This window comes from Oncorhynchus kisutch, linkage group LG24 (genome assembly GCF_002021735.2).
Source record: "Oncorhynchus kisutch isolate 150728-3 linkage group LG24, Okis_V2, whole genome shotgun sequence".
NCBI lineage: Eukaryota > Metazoa > Chordata > Actinopteri > Salmoniformes > Salmonidae > Oncorhynchus > Oncorhynchus kisutch.
Genome location: NC_034197.2, coordinates 8,680,269 through 8,704,702, shown reverse-complemented (window position 1 = coordinate 8,704,702; position 24,434 = coordinate 8,680,269). Strand labels below are relative to the sequence as shown.

General features: G+C 43.0%; 1 protein-coding gene across 1 annotated transcript; it reads right to left on the bottom strand.

Moving 5' to 3' along the window:
* Positions 1 to 343: 343 nt before the first annotated feature.
* On the bottom strand, positions 344 to 22,592 carry LOC109868956 (complement C1q-like protein 4). The gene is made up of 3 exons (XM_020458732.2): positions 22,085 to 22,592; positions 19,962 to 20,627; positions 344 to 2,756 (listed from the first exon to the last, which is right to left on the bottom strand). The coding sequence occupies exons 2-3, from the start codon at positions 20,511 to 20,513 to the stop codon at positions 2,577 to 2,579; spliced, it is 732 nt and encodes a 243-aa protein (XP_020314321.1). The 5' UTR covers positions 20,514 to 20,627; positions 22,085 to 22,592; the 3' UTR covers positions 344 to 2,576.
* Between the last annotated feature and the right edge of the window lie 1,842 nt (positions 22,593 to 24,434).

Below are 24,434 nucleotides of genomic sequence, written 5' to 3'. Positions count from 1 at the left end.
AACTAGACATATTGGAAATCCATTTAGAGAAAGGTTGGTCTGAGGCAGTGGCCACCCGTTGGGAGTTCGATCCCAATCCTCTCTCTCTCGCGCGCACAACCACACACAGCCATACTGCTCACAGGTCACATTTACAATTCCACACAGACAGTTCAAGCACCAAGCAGTCACTCCAAATGAATGTCAAATTAGTGTGTGTGTGTGTTTGTGCATATATGTGCTGTTTATTTATCCTGTTAACATAGTTGGCTCCAACACAGTCCCCAGTCCATTTACAGTTGCTGGTGAATGTCATCCCCGGGTATCCAAACCAGACATGTAAGAATAGTGAAGTGAACAGCAGTGTTGTTATAGATATTTTAATAGCAATTCCGTGTACAACTTGGAAGCAACAGCTTGTCAGGCTTTCACCCCAGTGGTACAGAGAGTGGAGTAGTGTTTATACACATCAGATGGTTTTACATAATACTAAAAACTCATGTTAGCTCCCAAAGCTAACGCCTCGGGCTTTAGCTCGGTGGGCTAACACGATCTTGCATCACACACTCACAATCCGATTTTAATAACCAGTTCGTCTCCCTCCGAATGTGTAATGGGTAGAACTAATGATATTGGTTATACTATATGTACAGTTCACAATGTAAGTAGAAGAGAGACATGGAATATGCTGTATAATTCAATGTACCAAGTGTTAGTGCACCTATACTGCGCCCAATTTTCCCGATAGTGATGGGATTTGGGTTTACGCGTGTTTTAGAGATGTAACATACCTAAAAACCCCACGCAGAGAAAATGTTCGCTGTCTGTCGTTGAGGCATGTGTCGATACTGATAGGATCGAAATAAAGTCAACGCTGGTTTCGGATCAGCTTTCTCCATTTAAATCTTACCTTAACGTTTGAATTATTCCACAATTCTGACGACGGATCAGCTCCTAGACAGATATGATCAACTACGGCTGCAAATATCGAGGCGTCTTATTCTAATGCTTACCCTATAATAATGCAATAAATCGAGATTTGGGCACATCATTGAGCACGTTAGGCTACACATCATTAACTATATCGAGACAAATTACAGACAGTACCCTACAGTAGCAAAATATAACTCAATTGACATAGGCCTTATAAGCCTACTGTATCAATATTTTAACGGAGTCATCTGGTTTTAATTTGAATAATATTTTTGTATACCTCGCTTGTTTGTATCAATTGCAAAGACAATTGCAACTTTATATGTGTAGTGTTTTTACGTTATCTGCGGCTAAACCATGTGATTCTATGTTTAGCGGAGATCTTCTGTGTATAACGTTAAAATGGAGGCCAAAAAGCATCTAACGCCGCACTTGGCTTTCTATGGGCGGTCTGAGGCATGCCATAGATTACGAGCGTTTTCACGTGCAACGTTAATAAAGACGGTTTTGGAAAACAGCTTGAAGATTTTTACGATGCTCACACTAAGGTTTTAACAATGAATTTGTACTTAAGATGATTTTGGGAAGTCGGGCCCTGTACATTTTCTGATATCCTTACTTGTGCACACTCTGAAATGTAAACAGACAGGAGGGGTTAAGAAATTCACTTGGTCATGATGATTGCTTCAACACACAACTCTCTCATCACACACCCATAAAACACGTCATTGTAAAACCACACTCAGTCCAGTCTTTTGTGTTTGTTGCCATTTCAGTGTGTGTGTGTGTGTGTGTACTGTATGTGTGTGTATGTTGTGCGTGTGTTTGTATTCTACTCCTCTCCTTCCGTCCTCCCCTAGCCTCATGGTGTGATGGTTATAGAAGGTCAACCATCTGTGCTTAAACAGATGGGTTTGCTTTGAATACTGTCTTCATTTTATTTTATCAGTTTTTGTGTCCTTCCTTGTTTGGTATTTTTATAACTTAAATCAATAAACAATTGATAATTAAAAATAACATTATAACAGTAAAGCAGTTCTGTCCTAGATTATGAACAACAGGGATCATACTGTACTTTGAACTTTTATTTTGAAACAGCAGGGGACTTTTATTTTGAAACAGCAAGGGCTATTATTTTTTTAAACAGCTAGCTAGGGGATGTGATTGGGAACTATCCAAGTGGTCTTAAACTGAACTGCCCACTGGATTAGAGGGGGGTTAAATGTAGCGAAGTTGAGAACTTTGGAAAACTGTGATGGCTCCCAGAGCTAATTCCTTGGCTCTAGCTCAGTGTGCTAACCTGGTATTGATTCAAAACACTCCCGACCTTGGTCCCATTCAAGATGCTGAATGCATGGGTAGGACTGATTATCTTGGTTAAACTGTATGTCCAACTCACTATGTTAGTAGACGGTACATATGGCATATGCTGTATATTTCCCAATGCAACCTTGTGTACCTATTCTGTACATGTTGTAATATTCATATGTTCACACACACAAGGGGTCAATAAACATACTTGGTCATGATTGGCTTAATAACACTCAACACACCCATGAAACACTCCTTAATTTCAAAAACCACACACTCAGTCTATGTCCTTTCATCCTTTCAGTGTGTGTGGGGGGGGGGGGGGACGGGGGGGGGGGGGCGGTTGATCAGGGTCAGTCAGGGTAAATGAGGAACCCAGAGAAGGTGCTGTATTTGTTGGTGTTTCCTCCATGGACCTTCCCCCCGTCCAGCTGTACACACACCTCGTCCCCCACGTCCAGATGCAGGATCACACTGTTGGATGCGTAGTCGTAGTTCTGGTCCGCATCCTGGGCTATGGCGCTGGCCTTCACCTGTCACACACACGCGTGCACACACAGAGGGGAAGACAGAGGGACAGTTAGGGGAAGGACAGAACAGACAGAGCAAATGGCATGGCTTGAAATACAGTTAAAACCATCAAGGTTCTAGCTTTAAAATAGGCAATTGTAACAGTAACTTAATTCATGTATGTGTGCCTACGTGTCCACATGAGTAAACCCAATTAAATGTTTTAACAAACAAGTAATGATCCACTGCCTGCGGGTCAATACAGACTGAGCTCCTTAACAGCATGCAAATGAGAATCTGTCTGACGCTCAGGCTGGACCTGACACAGCAGATGCGCTCCAAATGGCACCCTATTCCCTGCACACATTTTGACCACAGTCATACTTGCCTTGATCAAACGCCGTGCACTATAAAGGGAATAGGTTGCCATTTGAGACGCTGACAGCCAGTCAATACCATGCATATTGAGCTCTGCTACTAGCACTAAGCTAGCATCATAAAGCTCGGTTAACCCGAAAGCATCTTAAGGCTAAGTAAATTGTTAGAACCTTGGTAGGTGCATCGTAAAATCACCTAGCTGTTTCCCATAACCATTGTCAATAACGTGGCATGTGAAAACACTCGTAATCTAACGCCTTCCTCAGGCCACTCGTAGAACAGCTAAGTGCGTCGTTGTGATGCTTTTTCTGCCCTTCCACTTCACTTTATACACAGAAGATCTCCGCTAAACATAGAATCACATCTCTGTCACCACTGATAACTTCAGAACAAAGTTGACTACAAATACAAAGCTGCCAATGTCTTTCAATTGATACAAACCAGGGACTTGAAATGCTTCAAATTAAAACCGAGATGACTGCATTAAAATATAAATACAGTAGGCTATAGGCCTATTTCAATTATATTGAAATACATTTAATGTTCAATCAAATGTGTTCTATTTTGCTACTTGTAAGTTACTGTCTGTAGGCTAATTATAAGCCATGATGTGTATGGCCTAACATGTGCACAATGATGTGCCAAATCTTTATTCAGTACATTATTATAGGGTAAGGATTAGAATCAGGCCCCCAGTGTCTGGTCTGGAGCGTGAAGTCATGAGCTCTCGCCTACTGTGTAGCAACCTCGCGGTGCCAAAAGCCCTGGTCTGCCCAAGAAAGCCTATGTAAATTACGATCGCCAGAACAGCCAAACTAAAACATTTTGGAAGGCCGTTTTGGGTTCTAAAACGTGTTTATTATGTTCAAGGTCAATCAGTAAATGATTTTAAAGTTCGCTACAAATTGAGATATTTAATTAAATAGTGATCCAGAGTGTTGGGTCAGGAACCGAAAGGTTGCTGGATCGAATCCCTGAGTTGACAAGATCAAAATGTCGTTCTGCACCTGAGCAAGGCAGTTAACCCACTGTTCCCCGGGCGCCAAAGACGTGGATGTCGATTAAGGCAGCCCCCCCACACCTCTCTGATTCAGAGGGGTTGGGTTAAATGGGTTAAATGCAGAAGACACATTTGAGTAGAAGGCATTCAGTTGTACAACTGACTAGGTATCCCCCTTTCCATTCTGACTACTACCTTGTCGTCACACAGGACCACGCGCTGACACAGACCAATCATGGGCCGACAGGCTACGTGGAGGCTCTCTTCCTCGTGCACGCTCTTTGCAAGTGCACCTAAGGGGGTGTGGTGTGCTCATAAATTTACTCTCTCAGGCAGGAAGAAAATTACTACATTGACCATGATCCTTTGCTACTTACGGCCACTTTCACCATGATCCTTAGCGATCTTTTGGTGCCATTCAGCCCCATTCAGAAATATGGAGCCCTCCAAATTCAAATACTTCTGGTTTCATGCGCCATCGGGAGTTTTCCGTAGTGTAATGACGTCAGTCCTGAGATGGAGATCAGGGGTGCCCCCTCTCCTGGCGCTGTTGGCCAGTTTTATGATGGTCGTAAATACCTTCCCTTGCCAAGCAGTATGGAGGGAGAGACCTTAGTAGAACAAAGTACCTTCTCCCGCCAAAACTCCTACCTCCCCTAAATTTCAGAATTAAGCAACATTTCAATTTTTGAGAATGTGGAAATGGTCAGTGGAGACCAAAAGAACCCTCATGTCGAATTCGTTTTGATGTTGTAACATTATGAAAGACGGTAGAACCACATACTGTAACTGTATCTGTTTGTCTACACTTCTCAATTATGAGATTTGCATCTGAATGTTGTATAAAATGAATGATTTTAGTATCAGAATACTTTTGAGAAAATAGAAATGTGATTTTAGTCTTCTAAATGAGAAAATGTTTTTTCATGTAAAGTTTATCAAGTCAGTAAACACTCCCACGTGAGCACAGAGATTATGTAAAACGTAATGGAATGCCCTTTTCCCCAAAGTGTTGAAAAGGACGCGCTGAAGAATTTAAATAAAGACCAGTTACGTGCAGCACCAGCTGAATACGTTACAAATGGTTCAGAAATCTACCACTCCATAGACCATGCAGACTAAGGTGTAAAACTACAACTTTACCAAAGGACAAGACCAGAGAACGTGAGGACGCTGGTCCCCACGTTGAAATGGTTACCACTCTATAGACCAAGCAGACTGACGTGTAAGCTGAATGTTGCAAAATGGTTCTAAACTCTGAAACTATCGATCACTGCAGAAGAAGCAAATTCTAGACGTCACGTTATCAATCTGCAGATGGAAACATACGTAGCCTAGGACGAGAACACAGACAACCTCTGAAGCATGGATCTGACTGCCTGACTGGATGACTTCCAAACCCATAGACGACCCGTTGTCCCATGTTAACCTGTGTTAACCTCATCTATTCTACACTAGCCAGTCAGCCTTCTGCTTCATTACACATGCCTGAGAACCCCATACACAGCTACAGCAGCTCTTTGATGACCAAAAATAGTGTGTGTGTGGGGGGGGGTTAATGGACAATAAAGTACATATTATCTTATATTCACAGTCTTTTTAAAAAAGAGAGGAGTGAGTATATAAGATTTATATCTCAACTCTGTAGTCATATGTCTGTCTGGCATCAGTAGCCTAACTGTCCTTGGCTCTATCAGGCTCCATGTCCAGGCAGCCACGGCTCTGAGCACAGGCCACTCGATCTCTGTCAGCTCTCCAGACAACCGACGCACATCTCCAAGACACCGCACCACACGACAGGCTCAGAATATGATCTGCAGCTCAACTAACATGACTCTCAATCCCACCCACTGTACTGTGTCATTGGTAACACTTGACTTAAGGCTGAAAGGTATAATAATGCTTTATAAGCACGTATGAGCTTTTAGGCTGGGTTTCTGTACAGCACTTTGAGATATCAGCTGATGTACGAAGGGCTATATAAATACATTTTATTTTATTTTATTTTATTTATTTCCTTCTCCACAACAAGCGGCATTATGATATCTATATGCTAAGCTTAGGAAAAAAGGTGCTTTAAGAACCTTAAAGGGGTCTTCGGCTGTCCCCATAGGAGAACCCTTTGAAGAACCCTTTTTGGTTGCAGGTAGAACCCTTTAGGGTTCCATGTAGAACACTTTCTACAGAAGGTTCTACATGGAGCACAAAATGGTTCTCTATGGGGACAGCAGAAGAACCCTTTTGCAACCCTTTTTTCTTAGAGTGTACATACCTTGCTAATCATTAGTAAGTAAGCCTTGTCTGAGCCAGAATGGCCCCTAGGTCCTTACCCCCAATCCATCTCCTTAATGCTGAGTGCCAAAACGAGAGGCATCGGGGCCCATTTTTAGAGTCTTTATTATGACTCAACCGGGGTTTGAAGCCCAAACCTTCCAATCTCAGGGCAGACACTAACAAGAGAACACTGGCCCCACGTTCTGTATAAGTCATACTCAACAGAAATTTACCAGATGCTCTCATCCTGAGCAACTTACAGGAGCAATTAGGATTACGTGCCTTGCTCAAGGGCACGATGGACATATTTTTCACCTAGTCAGCTTGGGGATTCAAACCAGCAACCTTTCAGTTACTGGCCGAACACTCTTAACCGCTAGGCTACCGGCAGATCATGCCGGCTTGTTTGTATGCTTTCTGTTGTTGTTGCACCATCTATGCTCAGTGGGCAGTCAGAGGGATAGAATAAAGGAAGGATAGTCCTACAGTGAGCCAGGGGAATGGAGGAGGAAAGAAAAAGAACATGACAGAGACGCACCACTTAGAAAAAACATGACAGTAAAAGGATGGCAAAAGGTTGACAGAGAGAGAGAGAGAGAGAGAGAGAGAGAGAGAGAGAGAGAGAGAGAGAGAGAGAGAGAGAGAGAGAGAGAGAGAGAGAGAGAGAGAGAGAGAGAGAGAGAGAGAGAGAGAGAGAGAGAGAGAGAGAGAGAGAGAGAGAGAGAGAGAGAGAGAGAGAGAGAGAGAGAGAGAGAGAGAGAGAGAGAGAGAGAGAGAGAGAGAGAGAGAGATACGAGAAAAAGCAAGAAACAGAGAGAGAGAGAGAAAGAAATCAGGGAATGAGAGGGGAGGAATATAGACGTGTGTGGGCTGAGGGACGAGGCAATAGGGAGATGGGTGGTGTGAGGGCCAGACTGAGATCACACCACAAGACAGATGTATAGACAAGACATGCAACATGTTATGATAGCCAGACAAAGTGAACAAAGCATTAGAGAGAGAGAAAGATAATGGGTTTAGACCAGGGCTCTCCAACCCTGTTCCTGGAGAGCTACCATCCTGATCCAACCTTAGTCTAGCCCACCTGATTCTAATAATTAGCTGGTCGATAAACTGAATCAGGTTAGTTACAACTGGGGTTGGAGCGAAAACCTACAGGAGGGTAGCTGCCCCGGGACAGGGTTGGAGAGCCCTGGTCTAAACCCATTCTGTCCCCCCTAGACAATGTCTGTTACGAGTTACGTGAAATCAGTATACTAATTAATGAATCATGCTGACGTGATTCCTCCAGGGGATATTTCCCATGTTAACTCCACCTGTATGTGTCTGTGTTCGTGGTAGTTTCCTTCATTGCTGTTAGGGGACATTACATGTGGTTGGAGCTAGAGGTTATGGCGGTGACATAGTGACAGCAGTTTTTCGACCTGCCGTTGCCATCAAAAGTAATAGAGATTTGGTATTTAACGTTCTACCACGCTTACAATGATCTTGTCTACACTAATACTGTCTATACTGCTTTATAATATATCATGGAGGGGTAATATGTCCTGCTATACTTCTTAAACACAACATCTTCCCTAACCTCTCATTAACTTTGTGGTGGTGCTATCGTTAATCTATTCATTTGTAGTCCCCACGCGGACGATCTGTACATTATCTGGAAATAATGGGCAAAGTGGTAGGGACCTCAATACAATGTGCAATACGGACATACTGTCTTCATTCCCTCTGATTGAAGCTATCCCTGGCTCTTATTAATCTTTAATCCCGTAATCTTTTAATAGATCACCTGAAAGGTCAAGTGATTTCATACGGCCGTGTTAAAATGTCAGGCCCCTGGCCCATTCTGTAATGACCACCACCTGTATTAACTCCAAGTGACATGGATTGCTTCCCAAATGGCATCTTATTCCCTACATAGTGCATTACGTTTGACCAGAGCCCTACTGGACTCTGGTCAAAAGAAGTGCACTAAATGGGGAATAGGATGCCATTTAGTGCTCAAACATGGATATGGTAGAGCTGCTGAAATATAATATAATTAGCCTTCAGAGTACTATAACGAAGGAAGCTCTGGCTCTGCCTATGTACGGTGCCTGACTCTTTGAAGAAGTGATGTAACCTGTATTTGAGACTTCAAGGCAACCAATAAAAGAGTTCATGATTATGTCATATAAATCTCTCAAAATAGAGATCTTTTGATCCTTCACGCCAGAGTAATTAGTAATCAGGTATGTACACAGTAAAGGCCTGTTCACCCGGCTACCATCTAAAAGGCGGAGACAGTAAAGGTGCATCAAAGCTGAGAGCGAGAGACTGATAAACAGCTTCTATCTCCAGGCCATCAGACTGTTAAACAGTCACCACTAGCCGGCCTCTACCCAGCCCAGTACCTGTTCTTTCCATGACATAGACTGATGAGGTGAATCCAGGTGAAAGCTATGATCTCTTATTGATATCACTTGTGAAATTTACTTTAATCAGTGTAGGATGAAGGGGAGGAGACAGGTTAAAGAAGGGTCTGTAAGCTTTAAGGCTGTTCTGAGGGCAAAAGGGGGTGCAACTCAATATGAGGAAAATGTTCTTAATGTTTTGTATACTCAATGTATATACTGTATTCTAGTCATGGCTCATCCTATTTAACTACTGCTGTACACATCTTTTCTATTTATACACAGTCCATACTGTCTATACACATTATTATATATATAATCTGTACATACAGTGGATTTGGAAAGTATTCAGACCCCTTGACTTTTTCCACATGTTGTTACATTACAGCCTTATTCTAAAATGGATTAAATTAAATAAAAACACAAAATAACCCATAATGAAATTTTTGCACACTTGAAATTCTTCATTTACATAAGTATTCAGAGCCTTTGCTATGAGTTTGAGATTGACTGAGTTTTTTTGGTAATGGGGTTGCTCCCTATGCACCTGCCAATGTTAATCTATTGAATATATTAGTAGCCAGACAGGAAATAGTTCTAAAGTTTTTTCCCCATTGATAACCTGAATGACAATGAACCTGACTCTCGCCCTGAGGACATGACAAGGGAAAATACATATTGTAAGAGGAAAATCACATTTTTACCACCCGAAAGAAATCCCTCTCTTGAAACATATTGCCGCCTAGTTGAGAAAGATGTACATCATCTCCTGACTAAGAATAAATAGTACAAGGTATTCCACAATATATCCAAAGCAGAGAAATAATATATTATGGAACTCTTATGGAACTAAAAGATCATTATAAAACCTGCAGACAAAGGAGGTGCAATAGTGATGCTAAATGCAGTAGACTATGAAAAGGAAATTCTGAGACAACTTAGTGATGATGAATTTTACAAAAGACTCCCAAAGGACCCTACTAATCAATTCAAGTCTCTGATCCATTATAAATTGTAAAAAATGTGGAATGAAGGGGAAATTACAAAGACAGAATATGAGTTTATGAAAGTTGACTGCCCAATCACATCTGTCATATACGCTCTACCCAAAATTCACAAGCGCATGACACCACCTATACCATGCAGGCTCATTGTGAGTAGTAATGGATCTCTGACAGAGAATATCTCTACCTTTGTAGACCATTTTGTGAAACCCTGGACAATCTCCCTCCCCAAGTATACTAGAGACTCTTGATTTTATACTTCTTTTTTTTTACTCAGTGGACCATATACCTAAAAATCATATTCTGTGTACTTTTGATGTTACCAGTCTATGTACTAACATCCCCCATCAGGGCGGCCAAGAGGCCCTCAAGTTCTACCCCTAATGCTCTACCCAGCACCAATTGCATTGTGGACTTGGCTGAACTAGTACTAACCTCCAACAATTTTATCTTCAGAGGAGACTTTTTCCTCCAAACCAAAGGGACAGTGACAGGGAGCACTATGGCTCCTCATTATGCTAACCTATATCTAGGAATGTTTGAAAAACAGGTGATGTTGAATCCAGACCTTAACCCATTTCTCTTCAATATTCTCCTAATTCTGAGATGTTTGGATGACATTTTCATGATCTATTCTGTCACCCAGGAAGAACTTTTGGAATCCCATGCTTATCTACACTCTATGAATGAACACCTTCACTTCACCATGAACTATGACCTATCACAAATCAGTCTTCTTGATGTGATGGTTATTAAGGACAAAACCACCCTCTATACAGATCTCTATAGGGGAAATGGGGATTCCTAGTCAGTTGTACAACTGAATGCCTTCAACTGAAATGTGTCCTCCGCATTTAACCCAACCCCTCTGAATCAGAGAGGTGCGGGGGGGGGGGGGCTGCCTTAATCGACATCCACGTCTTCAGCCACCGGGGGAACAGTGGGTTAACTGCTTTGCTCAGGTGCAGAACGACCGATTTTTACCTTGTCTGCTCGGGGATTCGATCCAGCAACCTTTCGGTTACTGACCCAACGCTCTAACCACTAGGAAACCTAGGGACAGGAACACCCTCCTTAGAGGTGACATCTTTCATCCACGTCCACTTATTAAAAGTCTCCCTATAAGTCAATTCAATCTTATCAGAAGAATATGCAGCTCTGATGCTGCTTATCAGAAACAGACCACGGACTTCACACAAAGGTTTAAGCAAAGGGGGTACAAAGACAATTGGGTAAAACATGCCAATGATCGTTTTGAAGGACTAACACAGTTGGAAAGACTTCAACCAAAAGTCAAAGAAAAAGCAGAGCATGTACCATCATGCATTACCCAATTCTCACCATTGGGTAAGGCATTGAAGGACATTAGGCACAAGGTTCCGGAAGGTAATTACAAATGTGGCCAGTGTTCTCAATGCAGCTTACCCACCCCCGCACAGGAGAACGATTTAAGATCAAGGGCCTGATTACCACCAATGTTATTTACATGTTGAAATGTCCTTGTGGGCTGTCTTACATAGGGAAAACCCATAGAAGCCTTAAGACACAGATCAGTGAGCACCGCAGCAACATACGAACAGGTGAGACAAAACATCCGGTTGCTGTTCATTTTGTACAAGCTGGACACCCAATTAGTTCTCTGAGATACTTTGGAATAGAAATGGTCAAGATGTCACGCAGGGGAGGGGACATTGAGAGGAAACTTCTTCAAAGGGATTCTATCTGGATCCACAGGCTGAACACACTGTCTCCTCTTGGCCTTAACGAGGAGTTTGACTATAGTTTCAATGTCTAAATTGTGTTTGTTTTTATCCTAATTTAATATTGTATGTGTATTACTGTAAATATTGATCACATTCCCTGTGTATGATCATATATTTTGATTAATTGAATGTTAATATTGGGAAACTATGTTCTACATTTTCTTTACCTCCTGTTTCAGGAAGTGATGTCACTGAGTACTGCCCCTATATATAGGACGTTCCACCCCCACCTGGGATATTGATGCCTGTCGTAAATAAATATCATCTGGGAGCATGAGCAGCAGGGGGCGGCTTTTTACTTTCTGTTGTCCACAAATTAAATTGATTGGACATGATTTAGAAAGGCACACACCTGTCTACATAAGGTCACACAGTTGACAATGCATGTCAGAGCAAAAACCAAGCTATGAGGTCAAAGGAATTGCCGTAGAGCTCCGAGACAGGATTGTGTCGAGGCACAGATCTGGGGAAGGGTACCAAAACATTTTGGCAGCATTGAAGGTCCCCAAGAACACAGTGGCCTGCATCATTCTTGAATGGAAGAAGTTTGGAACCACTAAGACTCTTCATAGAGCTGGCCGCCCGGCCAAACTAAGCAATCGGGGGAGAAGGGCCTTGGTCAGGGAGGTGACCAAGAACCCAATGGTCACTCTGACAGAGCTTCACTGTGGAGATGGGAGAACCTTCCAGAAGGAAACCATCTCTGCAGCACTCCACCAATCAGGCCTTTATGGTAGAGTGGCCAGACGGAGAAACTCCTTGGTAAAAGGCACGTGAAAACCCGCTTGGATTTTGCATAAAGAGTCTCTGATCTGATGAAACCAAGATTGAACTCTTTGGCCTGAATTCCAAGCGTCCCGTCTGGAGGAAACCTGACCCGTACCCATATGGTTAAGCACGGTGGTGGCAACATCATGCTGTGTGGATGTTTTTCAGCAGCAAGGACTGGGAGACTAGTAAGTATCGAGGGAAAAATGAACGGAGCAAAGTACAGAGAGATCTTTGATGAAAACCTGCTCCAGAGCGCTCAGGACCTCAGACTGGGGGCGAACGTTCACCTTCCAACAGGACAATGACCCTAAGCACACAGCCAGACAACGTAGGAGTGGCTTCGGAACAAGTCTCTGAATGTCCTTGAGTGGCCCAGCAAGAGCCAGTACTTGAACATTATCGAACATCTCTGGAGAGACCTGAAAATAGCTGTGTAGCAACGCTCCCCATCCAACCTGACAGAGCTTGAGAGATTATGCCGAGAAGAATGGGAGAAACTCCCCAAATACAGGTGTGCCAAGCTTGTAGCATCATAACCTCGATGACTCGAGGCTGTAATCGCTGCCAAAGGTGCTTCAACAAAGTAAATGAGTAAAGGATCTGAATACTTATGTAAATGTGATATTTCATTATTACATTTTTTTATACATATGCAAACAATTAGAAAAACCTGTTTTTTCTTTGTCGTTATGGGGTTTGTTGTGTGGATTGTTGAGGGAAAAAATAATAAGTCTGTAACGTAGTAAAATGTGGAAAATGTCAAGGGGTCTGAATACTTTCCGAATTCACTGTATGTACAGTTCCAGCCAAAAGTTTGGACACACCTACTCATTCAAAGGTTTTTCTTTATTTTTACAAATTTCTACATTGTATTTCTACATTGTAGAATAATAGTGAAGACATAAAAACTATGAAATAACACATATGGAATCATGTCGTAACCCCAAAAAAGTGTTCAACAAATAAAGTAGCCACCCTTTGCCTTGATGACAGCGTTGCACACACTTGGCATTCTCTCAACCAGCTTCGTGAGGTAGTCACCTGGAATGCATTTAAATTAACAGGTGTGCTTTGTTGAAAGTTAATTTGTGGAATTTCTTTTCTTTTTAATGCTTTTGAGCCAATCAGTTGTGTTGTGACAACAGAAGATAGCCCTATTTCGTAAAATACTAAGTCCATATTATGGCAAGAACAGCTCAAATAAGCAAAGAGAAATGACAATCCATCATTATTTTAAGACATGAAGGTAAGTCAATCCGGAAAATTTCAAGAACTTTGAAGGTTTCATCAAATGCAGTCGCAAAAACCATCAAGAGCTATGATGAAACTGGCTCTCATGAGGACCGCTACAGATAAGGAAGACCCGGAGTTGCCTCTGCTGCAGAAGATAAGTTCATTAGAGTTAACTGCACTTCAGATTGCAGCCCAAATAAATGCTTCACAGAGTTCAAGTAACAGACACATCTCAACATCAACTGTTCAGAGGAGACTTAGGGCCAAGAAACACGAGCAATGGATATTAGACCGGTGGAAATCTGTCCTTTGGTCTGATGAATCCAAATTTCAGATTTTTGGTTCCAACCACTGTCTTAGTGAGACGCAGAGTAGGTGAACGGATGTGTGGTTCCCACCGTGAAGCATGGAGGAGGAGGTGTGATGGTGTGGAGGTGCTTTGCTGATGACACTGTCAGTGATTTATTTAGAATTCACTTAACCAGCATGGCTACCACAGCATTCAGCAGCGATACGCCATCCCATCTGGTTTGCGTCTAGTGGGACTATCATTTGTTTTTCAACAGGACAATGACCCAACACACCTGCAGGCTAGGCAAGGGCTATTCCAAGAAGGAGAGTGATGGAGTGCTGCATCAGATGACCTGGCCTCCACAATCAACCCAATTGAGGTGGTTTGGGATGACTTTGACCGCAGAGTGAAGGAAAAGCAGCCAACAAGTGCTCAGCATATGTGGGAACTCCTTCAAGACTGTTGGAAAACTATTCCAGGTGACTCCCTCATGAAGCTGGTTGAGAGAATGCCAGTAGTGTGCAAAGCTGTCATCAAGGCAAAGGGTGGCTACTTTGAAGAATCTAATCATGTCACACTTTTTTGGTTACTACATTATGTGTTATATCATAGTTTTGATGCCTTCACTATTATTCTACAATCTAGAGAATCGTGAAAAGAAAGGAAAACCCTTGAATGATTAGGTGTGTCCAAACTTTTGAATTAAACTGTATATATTTACATAAATATATATGGGGGATTGGAAATGATGCAGACAATTACATTGATGGAAGCTACAATCTATCTGCCATATTAAAGCTGATCTACCCCCTAAAAAAAACATTATAATAAAAATAAACATCTCAAGGAGGATCAATGGAAACAGGATGCACCTGAGCTCAATTTCGAGTCCTATAGCAAACGGTCTGAAAACTTATGCAAATGAGGTATTTCTGTTTTGATTTTTTTTGTACATTTGGAAAAATGTCTCAACTTGTTTTCGCTTCGTCATTATGGGGTAATGTGTAGGTTGATGAGGAAAACAATTCATTTCATCCATTTTAGAATAAGGCTGTAAACATAACAAAATGTGGAAAAAGGGAAAGGGTCTGAATACTTTCCAAATGCACATTTATCTGCAAATCTGTGCACGCAGCCAATAAACTTTGTTTTCATTTGAATTACATATCCAGACCTTGTAGTCTAGACTGTTATTGTATAGGACTGTTTATGTAAAACGCCAAAAACAAACTGTGAGAAGAAGAGAAACCTTGACATATGGTATCAAAATGTACAATTTAGCCCAAAGTATAATATATTGTAAATGAGATCTTTTGCATATCACAGTAATGCCACTGACATAGTCAACTGTTTTTATAAGAAGGTAGCCCATTAGATGTTGTTAGCACTCACCCTCATTCATGTAAAATGCCAACAAAACTCTAGAAAACAATGCAATGCTAAAGTAGCTCGTTTCCCTGTAAAACCCAACCAAGAGTCCTCTTGGGGCAGCTAAAACCTTTTCAATAAATCTTCTATTTCTACTGCTTTCTCCTCACCCCGCTCTCACTCTCTGCCTGCCTGTCTTGTCTTTCCATGTGCAGCAGAGAGAGAGAGAGAGAGAGAGAGAGAGTCCCCTCTCTAAAGAGCTACTTTTCTATTGGCTTCGCTCTAATAGGTCAGTATATCACAGCCAATGAATCCTGTCAGTTTTATTACCACTGGACCAAGGCACTACAGATAAAAACAAGGCTTTGTATACCCTCACATCTCCCTGCTGGTCTCACAGAATAGCTGTGCTTGATCAGTTTGTTACCCTAGCCACACCCAGCCCTCCTTCACCACCCCCCCCCCCCCCCCCCTCTCATCCCTCTGGTCCTTCTGTTTTGTGTTTCTCCTTTCGTCTACCCTTGTCTGACTCTTTCAACACACACGTTCACACATCCCAGGTTGTATATGAAATGACAGTGCAGCTGCCTCCCTCGCTCCCTCCTTTCCAGGACCGTTAACCAGAGACTCTGTGTTGAAAGGGCCAGGCCCAGCCAGACACAGATAGAGAGACAGCCCCAGGCTCTAGGCTGGCCCCAGGGGCCCCCTTTCTCCTCGCAGCCCCAGGATCAGCTCAGTGTGGCGGCCTCACATGGAGGATCTCACTCCCCCTCTCCTGGCCATCTCCATCCCCCTGTTGCTCTCTCTCTCTCTCTCTTGCTCTCTCTCTCTCTCTCTCGCTCTCTCTCTCTCTCTCTCTCTCACTCTCTCTGTCCCTCTCTCTCTGCTCTGACTCTCTCTCTCTTGCTCCCACACAACCCCCACCTCCACATGAATCTCCTTCATAATCCTACCATGCCTCCCTCACGACTGTTTGTCTCTCTGTCATTTCACCATTACCAGCAAAAATAGCAGACCTACGTAAATAATCCTTTCACATATTGGAGCAATAGTTCTACCATAAAAGCCCCTGCACCCAAATATTATGCTTAATACATGCATAATAAATTATGTTAAAAAATCTTACAAAATAATAGACTTATACTTATACTGCTCCTTCTTTGAATAATTGGGGAAATCAAAAGTGGCCACATGCCAGCGTTTTTAACTCGAGCCTCCCTCCGACTATATGCCTGAGGGAAAAAAGCACCCCTTCACAGTTTGCCCAAAATAATGAGGAGGATGACATATGCTGGGTGTCAATGGGAAGTCACAGCAACACAGCATCACTGTCATCAGCAACATGAGATGCTAATGTAATATTGGCTTGTCACTACGGACGTCTAGCAGAATGACAAGCTGACCTTTACAGATGACAATCAATCGTTGTTATTTAAATAATCTACAAGAAAACACATTGCTAAGAGCAAATATATGTAGCCTATATTACTTTTGTCTATATCATTACCTTGGTCAAATGGTTATGTTTATGGTAACACAAGATATTACCACTCCAGAGGAGTGGATGTATCAATTAATTAATCTGATGGGTTTTTAAACTTTAACCACCACATACTGTATAGAACCACTACTAACAGCCACATACAGTCGCTTTCTATAACATGTCTAAGATCTAATAAGGTTACGGCCATAGCACCACACACACACACACGCACGCACGCACACACACACACACACACACACACACACACACACACACACACACACACACACACACACACACACACACACACACACACACACACACACACACACACACACACACACACACACACACACACACACACACACACACACACACACACACACACACACACACACACTTGCTTAATCTATCTGCCTTAGAGTGGACACTGGACAGACACACAGGGCTTAGCTGCACCTCTAGCTGGCTGGCTGGCTATAGACATGCTTCATGTCCTGTGTGGACTCCGTGACCTGCGTCTCATTTAGAAACAACTACCATACGGACGCTGACCAGAGCATGGAAAATAACTGAGGCATTGATCGATGTCTGGAAACAGAATGTAACTATGTAAATGGTGACCAAGAAGTAGTTCTAATGTAGCACCACCAATGAGAGAAGCTTGGTGGGGGTGTGGGCGTTCACATAGATTTTCAGGGTGGAACGCATTTTCTCCCAAGTTTATATTTTTACTTGATTCATTTAATTATCAGTCAGACCAACACAATGCCGTTGTGGCTATGAACTTTGATATTTTGGGTTTATAACCCTTTAAAGCCACAGCTATAGACAGACACTGTGGGGCGTGTCCCACATGTCACCTCATTCCCTAAAGGACACTACTTGATCCCTATAGTACACTACTTGAGGACTATAGGCTGCAGTCAAAAGTGCATTATAGAGATAATAGGCTGCCATTTGGGGGACACACAACTTTCTCACAAAGTTGCGATACTGCTGCACCTGCGGCAATGGAAGAAGAGGTCCTTTGACTCTGAAGTCAGGAGGAATACAGCATGTTGGACACAGCGGCCATTTTGTAGATACTGTACCATCACTGATAGGGATATAGCCTCAGGGATAGAGCTCTTCTGCCTCAGGTGTTCAGAATGTAATGCACCGTTTGGAAGGTACGAAGAGTTAACATCAGGTAAATGAACGATACGACTTGGACAAGAGACAGCATACGGAATTCAACAGGACATTACTTTATTCTTGGTCAGGCAGCCACCATCTCAATCAGTTTACGTGACAGAGAGGAATATATAGACACAGGTCAGGCATTACTAATCAATGATCATCAACATCATCATCATCATTTGAACTCTTACAAGAATAAGACCATGCAGCAAAACAGTAGTGATTCATTTACACCACACTTCTATCTACATACATCTAATCTCTCGCGTGGACAGATGCACGTACCACAACTGGTATCATTGCATTTGTCAACAGACTGTGGGACGCAACGACTGACAACGAACATTGTCTTGGTGCGCTGGTTTTTCGTCACTGACCATTTGGACAAATCATGATTTCGCAGGTACTTGCATCTTTCCAATCTCAGAAGAGGAGGGGACATTTGGCCCATAGAATTGCAACTTGCGGAGAGAGAGAAGGGTGGTGCAACCGCCTTGCTCTCGCCCCTCTTTCTGGTAACTTTTATAACACATCTCCCCACAGGACTTGAGCATCAGATGCAACTAGGCAAGATTTTAGTTCTGGGTTTCTGAGATTAAGTAAGCTAAATACATATCCCGAAAAACTTTTTGGGGAATTGACTAGGCTGCAGTCGAGGTAACTCGAAAAATCATCTTCTTATATTTCGAGTGGAACATGAACACTGATATTGTGCTGGAGATAATGAATAAGAGGGTAAAAAGTGGTGAACTGTCGCTTTAAACCGATTTCTAATATGAGATCTGATCTCTATATAAACTGGTAAAATAAACGGGGCCACCTGATGGTTGTGAGATGGACGTGGGTCTCTGTGACGTGGAATAATTGAATTGAGTGAAACTATAATTTATGGACAATCAATGGACAATGACGAGAGGAGGGTAGGAGTGGAGGATAGGGGGTAGAGAGAGGAGGGTGTAGAGGGTGGTAGAGGCAGGAGAGGGGCATACGGGGGTAGAGCGGAGGCAGAAGTGGGGTGTGGGGGTGGTGTTTCAGGGGATCTAATCTAGGAGTTATGAATGATTTAACAGGGTGATGAAATGACTAGAATGACAATATATCTGATATCGCTAACTGGTAGCCAAATACATTCACTCAGGCTTTGGACACATTTAAAGGACTGAATGCCACACTGCTAAAATAAAGAACGTGGTGACTGTCTGATTTATTCAGATGAAAACATAGCAGTGTTAAAGTCCTCAAATTAAATCCCTGTGATTTATCCCACACCTCTTATTTTCCTCTCCAATTTTTTGTTCCTCTTCCCACCATCAGGCCCTCTATCTTTAATTAGTACCAGGGGAACGAGAGAACAGGGAACGAGGGATGAGTGGATGAGTGGCCTGTCAGTTTCACTTTCATTATTTATTTATCTATCTGACGTGTAAGCTGACTCGTCCGAGTTGTGACAGCCTGTGTCCCAAATGGCACCATATTCCCTTTATAGTGCACTACTTTTGATCGGGGCAGGGCCCAAAGGGCTCTGGTCAAAAGTAATGCACTATGTAGGGAATCGGGCGCCATTTGGTACACACACTGAAGGACAGACATTTCTCCAGTGCTCCTTAGCGCTTACATTTAGGAGATATTTAAGTCCTGGAGTATAATACCAAATGGCACCCTATTCTTATGGGCCCTATATAGTGCACTATATAGAGGATAGGGTGCCATTTGGGACACAATCCTGGTGTATTATATCGACTCATTTTACTTTCCTTTGGCGAAGACCGACGGCAGCATACTGCCACTTGTCATTTGGCTACGGCTTATGGGAATACAAATATTAGTAACTGTGATTTGAAAGTGTAAATGGTGTTTTTAAAGCACGACTTCTCTTTAATGAGGGAAAATATTTTCTTAGCTATATTTTGCTGCCGTGTTGCTGCGGCCCGTAGGTACATGGGAATGTGATGTGAATTGAAAGTGACCAATCTTGTATAGCAAAGGTGAAAGTGAGTCAATTAGTGACTCTGAGGTAATGGTCAGTGGAGATGTGTTGCTCGGACAAACACACATGCACGCACACGCACACTCTCTATCTCTCCTACCTGTCCGTTCTTCTTCAGGTCGGCCCACATGCTGGTCCCGTCTCCACCCCTCATCAGAACATGGTAGGTGAAGTAGTAAATACCTGGTAGAGGACAGGTGAACTTCCCAGTACTAGGCTCATAGTAGTTCCCTACATTGGTCACCACATCATCAAACTTCAACACCTCGATGCCCTCATGCTGTTTCCTTAGCCCTGCATAGAAGGCAATCTTAGGGCTGTAGAAGGAGGGGACATAACCATTAGGTCCAGGGCCGGGAGGCCCCTGTGGGCCTGGCTTGCCTGGTTCCCCAGGGGGCCCTGGGTCGCCCGGAGGACCAGATATCCCAGGGACCCCGCGGTACCCCGTTTTCTTCCGCCCAGGGTAGTCTGGTTGCGGGGACACGGCTGTCAGCTCCTGGCCTGGTTGGGCAGTACTATATGGATCACAGACCATTCTGCAGCTCCCCAGCATTTCATAATGGGTCCCCCCTCCGCCACTTCCTGGGATAGCTCCTCCACCTTTGGCGGTGTGGACCAATAGAGGGATGGCGATCAGGAGGAGTAGGACCATGGCCACGCCCACGGCGGCTCCGATGACACACTTCCAGCGGCTGAGCCGAGAGGCAGCCAGGGTCAGAAAGTCCTCCTCCCCTTTAGACGGAATGCTGCCGGGTGCCAGGGTGGACTATAGAGAGACAGAATATGAAAGAGTGTAAGGGTGGGTGGGTGAATGAAAGACTATAAGGAGTGCATGGAGAGGTTTGGCTGCCGTATGAATATGGTGCTCTCAGACTAGGACCACAGGCAGCCAATAGAGAGGGTCCGTTGAGACACCCTGAGTAGAATGTGGGCGAGAAAAAGGAAGATGGCGGACGGAGAGATCAATGACGAAGGGAAGAGAGGAACAACAGGGGACAGGGGGATGACGAAGGGAAAGGGGTGGTGAAGGAGCAGGATTTAACTATTTTAAAATCAGTGTTCAGACAACACTGTGTTGTAGTTGATCTGGACAAAGATCTGGTTTGGATTGTGTTGGACAGCTTATAGAAAACATCATTTATTTCATTAAGCCTCTTTCACCCGTTTTTTTCCCAGTTCTTGTCTTCCAGAGTTCATCTAGTCTCTGCTTTGAATAAATTCCTTCTCTTTTCTGAGCATCAAACATCAACCAAACCCAGCCCAAGAGAGGGTGCAATAGTTAAACTTGTGACATCGGAACTTATCCAGAGCTCACTGATTCGACATCAGGTGCCAAATTCAGCTAATTATGTACTGTAGTTGGCAATTGTTTTTTGTTTGTTTAATAAGGAGTCATTCACAGTCTCTTGTTAATTAAATAGAGCACATCTGCTTTACTTAATGTCCCCCTACGAAGGACTGCATCTCACCTAATAGAGGTGTCATGGCTGTGAGGGAAAAGATAGGAAGAGAAGGAAAAAATAAAGTCGATGTGTTCAGTGTTCCCTTCCTGTCAGAATAATTTTAGTCCTCTGTGTTTAAAGGGTGGTAGTGGTATTATAGGGTGTCCTGGTCTAATTGGAGGGTGCCGGGGAGAGAAACCAATAAAATCTTTATTTTGTGATCCAAGGTATATTCCTCTATTCTGGGACGCACAAAGTCTGTGGAAAGATGAAGGAAACAAAATATATTCATATAGTGTTTATATTTCTATTATTTTATATTATCCCATCCAATTAATATAATTATCCAAGCTACAAATCAAATGCTCCTTGAGGTTTGACACTGACCACTCTCATTTAAAACAACTGGTATTTTCTACATGGAGGACAGTGTTTAATTTCCGGTCCTCTTTTCAGATACATGCACAAATAAGCCAATTATTGAAATCGTTTATGAGGTCTTACAAGGTCAAAATCTGACAAAATGTAGTTTTATGTTCATCCCAAGCGATCCCTACATATTTAATTAACAGCCTTTTTTAAAGGAATTTAATTCACTTCCAATTATCAAGTCATTTTATTTGTTATATACTTAATCGAATTATTAGTAGCTTATAGGTAGCCTACAGTATTTATATTCGTTTGTATCACTGTTCAGAACATGTCTCACACTCTCCATGACAAATCTGGGGAACGGACACATCAAATCAAAAAGCATGCACTGCGCCTTATTGTTACTCACTCTCTGTCTTCCTACTGTAATGACACTGGAGTCAAGAAGATATCTCCACCGGGCGTCTTTGAATGGAGTGTATCCAGGTACGAATCCTCCCAGGTGCGATGAGACTCGGCGAACAACTTCGCGCGTCAAATAAATAGCCGAGGGCGCGCGCACTTTTAAGCAGGAGAAGCCCGGGAAGTGAAGAGAAGGAATATAAAAAATCACTCCTCACCACCACTTCTACGGTAATTCTCCGTTTCGACTGAGATCAGTACAGTGCGGTTACTTATGAAGTCCAACATAGATCTCAATAAATGAGGGAAATAACCAACCCGAAGTTGCTAAAAATGTTGTTGTTTTTTGTCGCCCTCGGTAGCTTGTCCAAGTTACTGTTGAGTGTTGAACACGGAGCATCCTTTTGTTTATAAAAACCGAGTTACTTTGAGGAACTGGTTTTGTTCCATCTCCAACAAACCGCGTTAAAAAATCTCCCACTCCCTCCCTGTGTAGGCAACACCTGTAAGATCTCTCGCTCTCTCACCCTCTATGTCTTTCTCCCCCCCCCCCCCCCCCCTTCTCCCTCTCTCTCTATCCTTGTGTTTTTGATTGCAAGCATTTTATTACAAAATATAGCCCTTGGAATATCTTTTATATGGAAGCCCATACCCGCCTCCAATTATTCTTTTTTATGTCGATACTTTATAAAAATGTCGAGATACTATCTAAAAATTTCAAGATACTAACTTCAAAGTTTGAGATACTTTTGTATATATAGTGTATGTGGACACCCCTTCAAATGAGTGGATTCGGCTATTTCAGCCACACTCCCTTGCTGACAGGTGTATAAAATAAAGCACACAGCCATGCAATCTCCATAGACAAACATTGGCAGTAACATTGGCGCGTACTGAAGAGCTCAGTGACTTTCAACGTGGCACCGTCATAGGATGCCACCATTCCAAGTCAACTCGTCAAATTTCTGTCCTGCTAGAGCTGCCCCGGTCAACTGTAAGTGCTGTTATTGTGAATTGGAAATGTGTAGGAGCAACAATGGCTCAGCCGTGAAGTGGTGGGCCACACAAGCTCACAGAACGAGTGAGCTTGTGCTGAATGCTGAAGCGCGTAGCGTGCTGAGTGCTGAAGTGCGTAGCGCATAAAAATCGTCTGTCCTCGGTTGCAACACTCACTACCGTGTTCCAAACTGCCTCTGGAAGCAAAGTCAGCACAATAACTGTTCGTCGGGAGCTTCATGAAATGGGTTCCATGGCCGAGCAGCCACACACAACCCTAAGATTACCATGCGCAAATGCCAAGTGTCGGCTGGAGTGGTGTAAAGCTCACCGCTCTGGAGTGATGAATCATACTTCACCACCTGGCAGTCCAACGCCGAATCTGGGTTTGGCGGATGCCAGGAGAACGCTACCTGCCCGAATGCATAATGCCAACTGTAAAGTTTGGTGGAGGGGGAATAATGGTCTGGGGCTGTTTTTCATGGTTCAGTCTAGGCCCCTTAGTTCCAGTGAAGGGAAATCTTAATGCTACAGCATACAATAACATTCTAGACGATTCTGTGCTTCCATCTTTGTGGCAACAGTTTGGGGAAAGCCCTTTCCTGTTTCAGCATGACAATAACCCTGTGCACAAATTGAGGTCCATACAGAAATGGTTTGTCGAGATCAGTGTGGAAGAACTTGACTGGCCTGCATAGACCCCTGACCTCAACCTCATCAAACACCTTTGGGATGAATTGGAACGTCGACTGCGAGCCAGGCCTCATCGCCCAACATCAGTGCCTGACCTCAATGCTCTTGTGGCTTAATGGAAGCAAGTCCCCGCTGCAATGTTCCAACAGTGGACACTACGTTTAAAAAAAACTAGAAAACAACTGCAATGGACAATAGAACTAACCCTGCATAAATCAAGCTCAGCTCTGTTAGTTCTTTTATCCAATCATAGTTGTTGTCTATTTTTTTTTACAATATGACCTGATTAGAAACATCTGGTCCCATCATAGCCCATATAAAACCGTTTTACAGCTGATTTATTACCATGTCACGCCCTACAGCTAGGGTTCTGAGTTTTACCTGGTTATGTTAACCTACCAGATTAGGGGAAACTCTGGGCTCCAGGAAAACACTCCTGTGGTACCGCCTCTGAAATCACCACACAATGTTACAAATTAAGGAACATATCCTATACGTATAAGTTCAATTTGTACTTACGTTACTCAGCATTTTTACTAACTATCTTGAAATGTTGAGATAGTATCGACGTTAAAAAAAATTGTGGCAGAGATGGGCTTCCATAGTTTTTAACCATTTTTCTTTTCAAAAGGACACAAAATAGATGGGATGAATGGCAATGCTAATGG

Coding starts and splice junctions, on each gene's coding strand:
- LOC109868956 (XM_020458732.2), bottom strand. CDS start 20,513: ATGGTCCTACTCCTCCTGATCGCCATCCCTCTATTGGTCCACACCGCC. Junction 2,757..19,961: donor ACCTGAAGAAGAACGGACAG/GTAGGAGAGATA, acceptor TGTGTGTGACAG/GTGAAGGCCAGCGCCATAGC.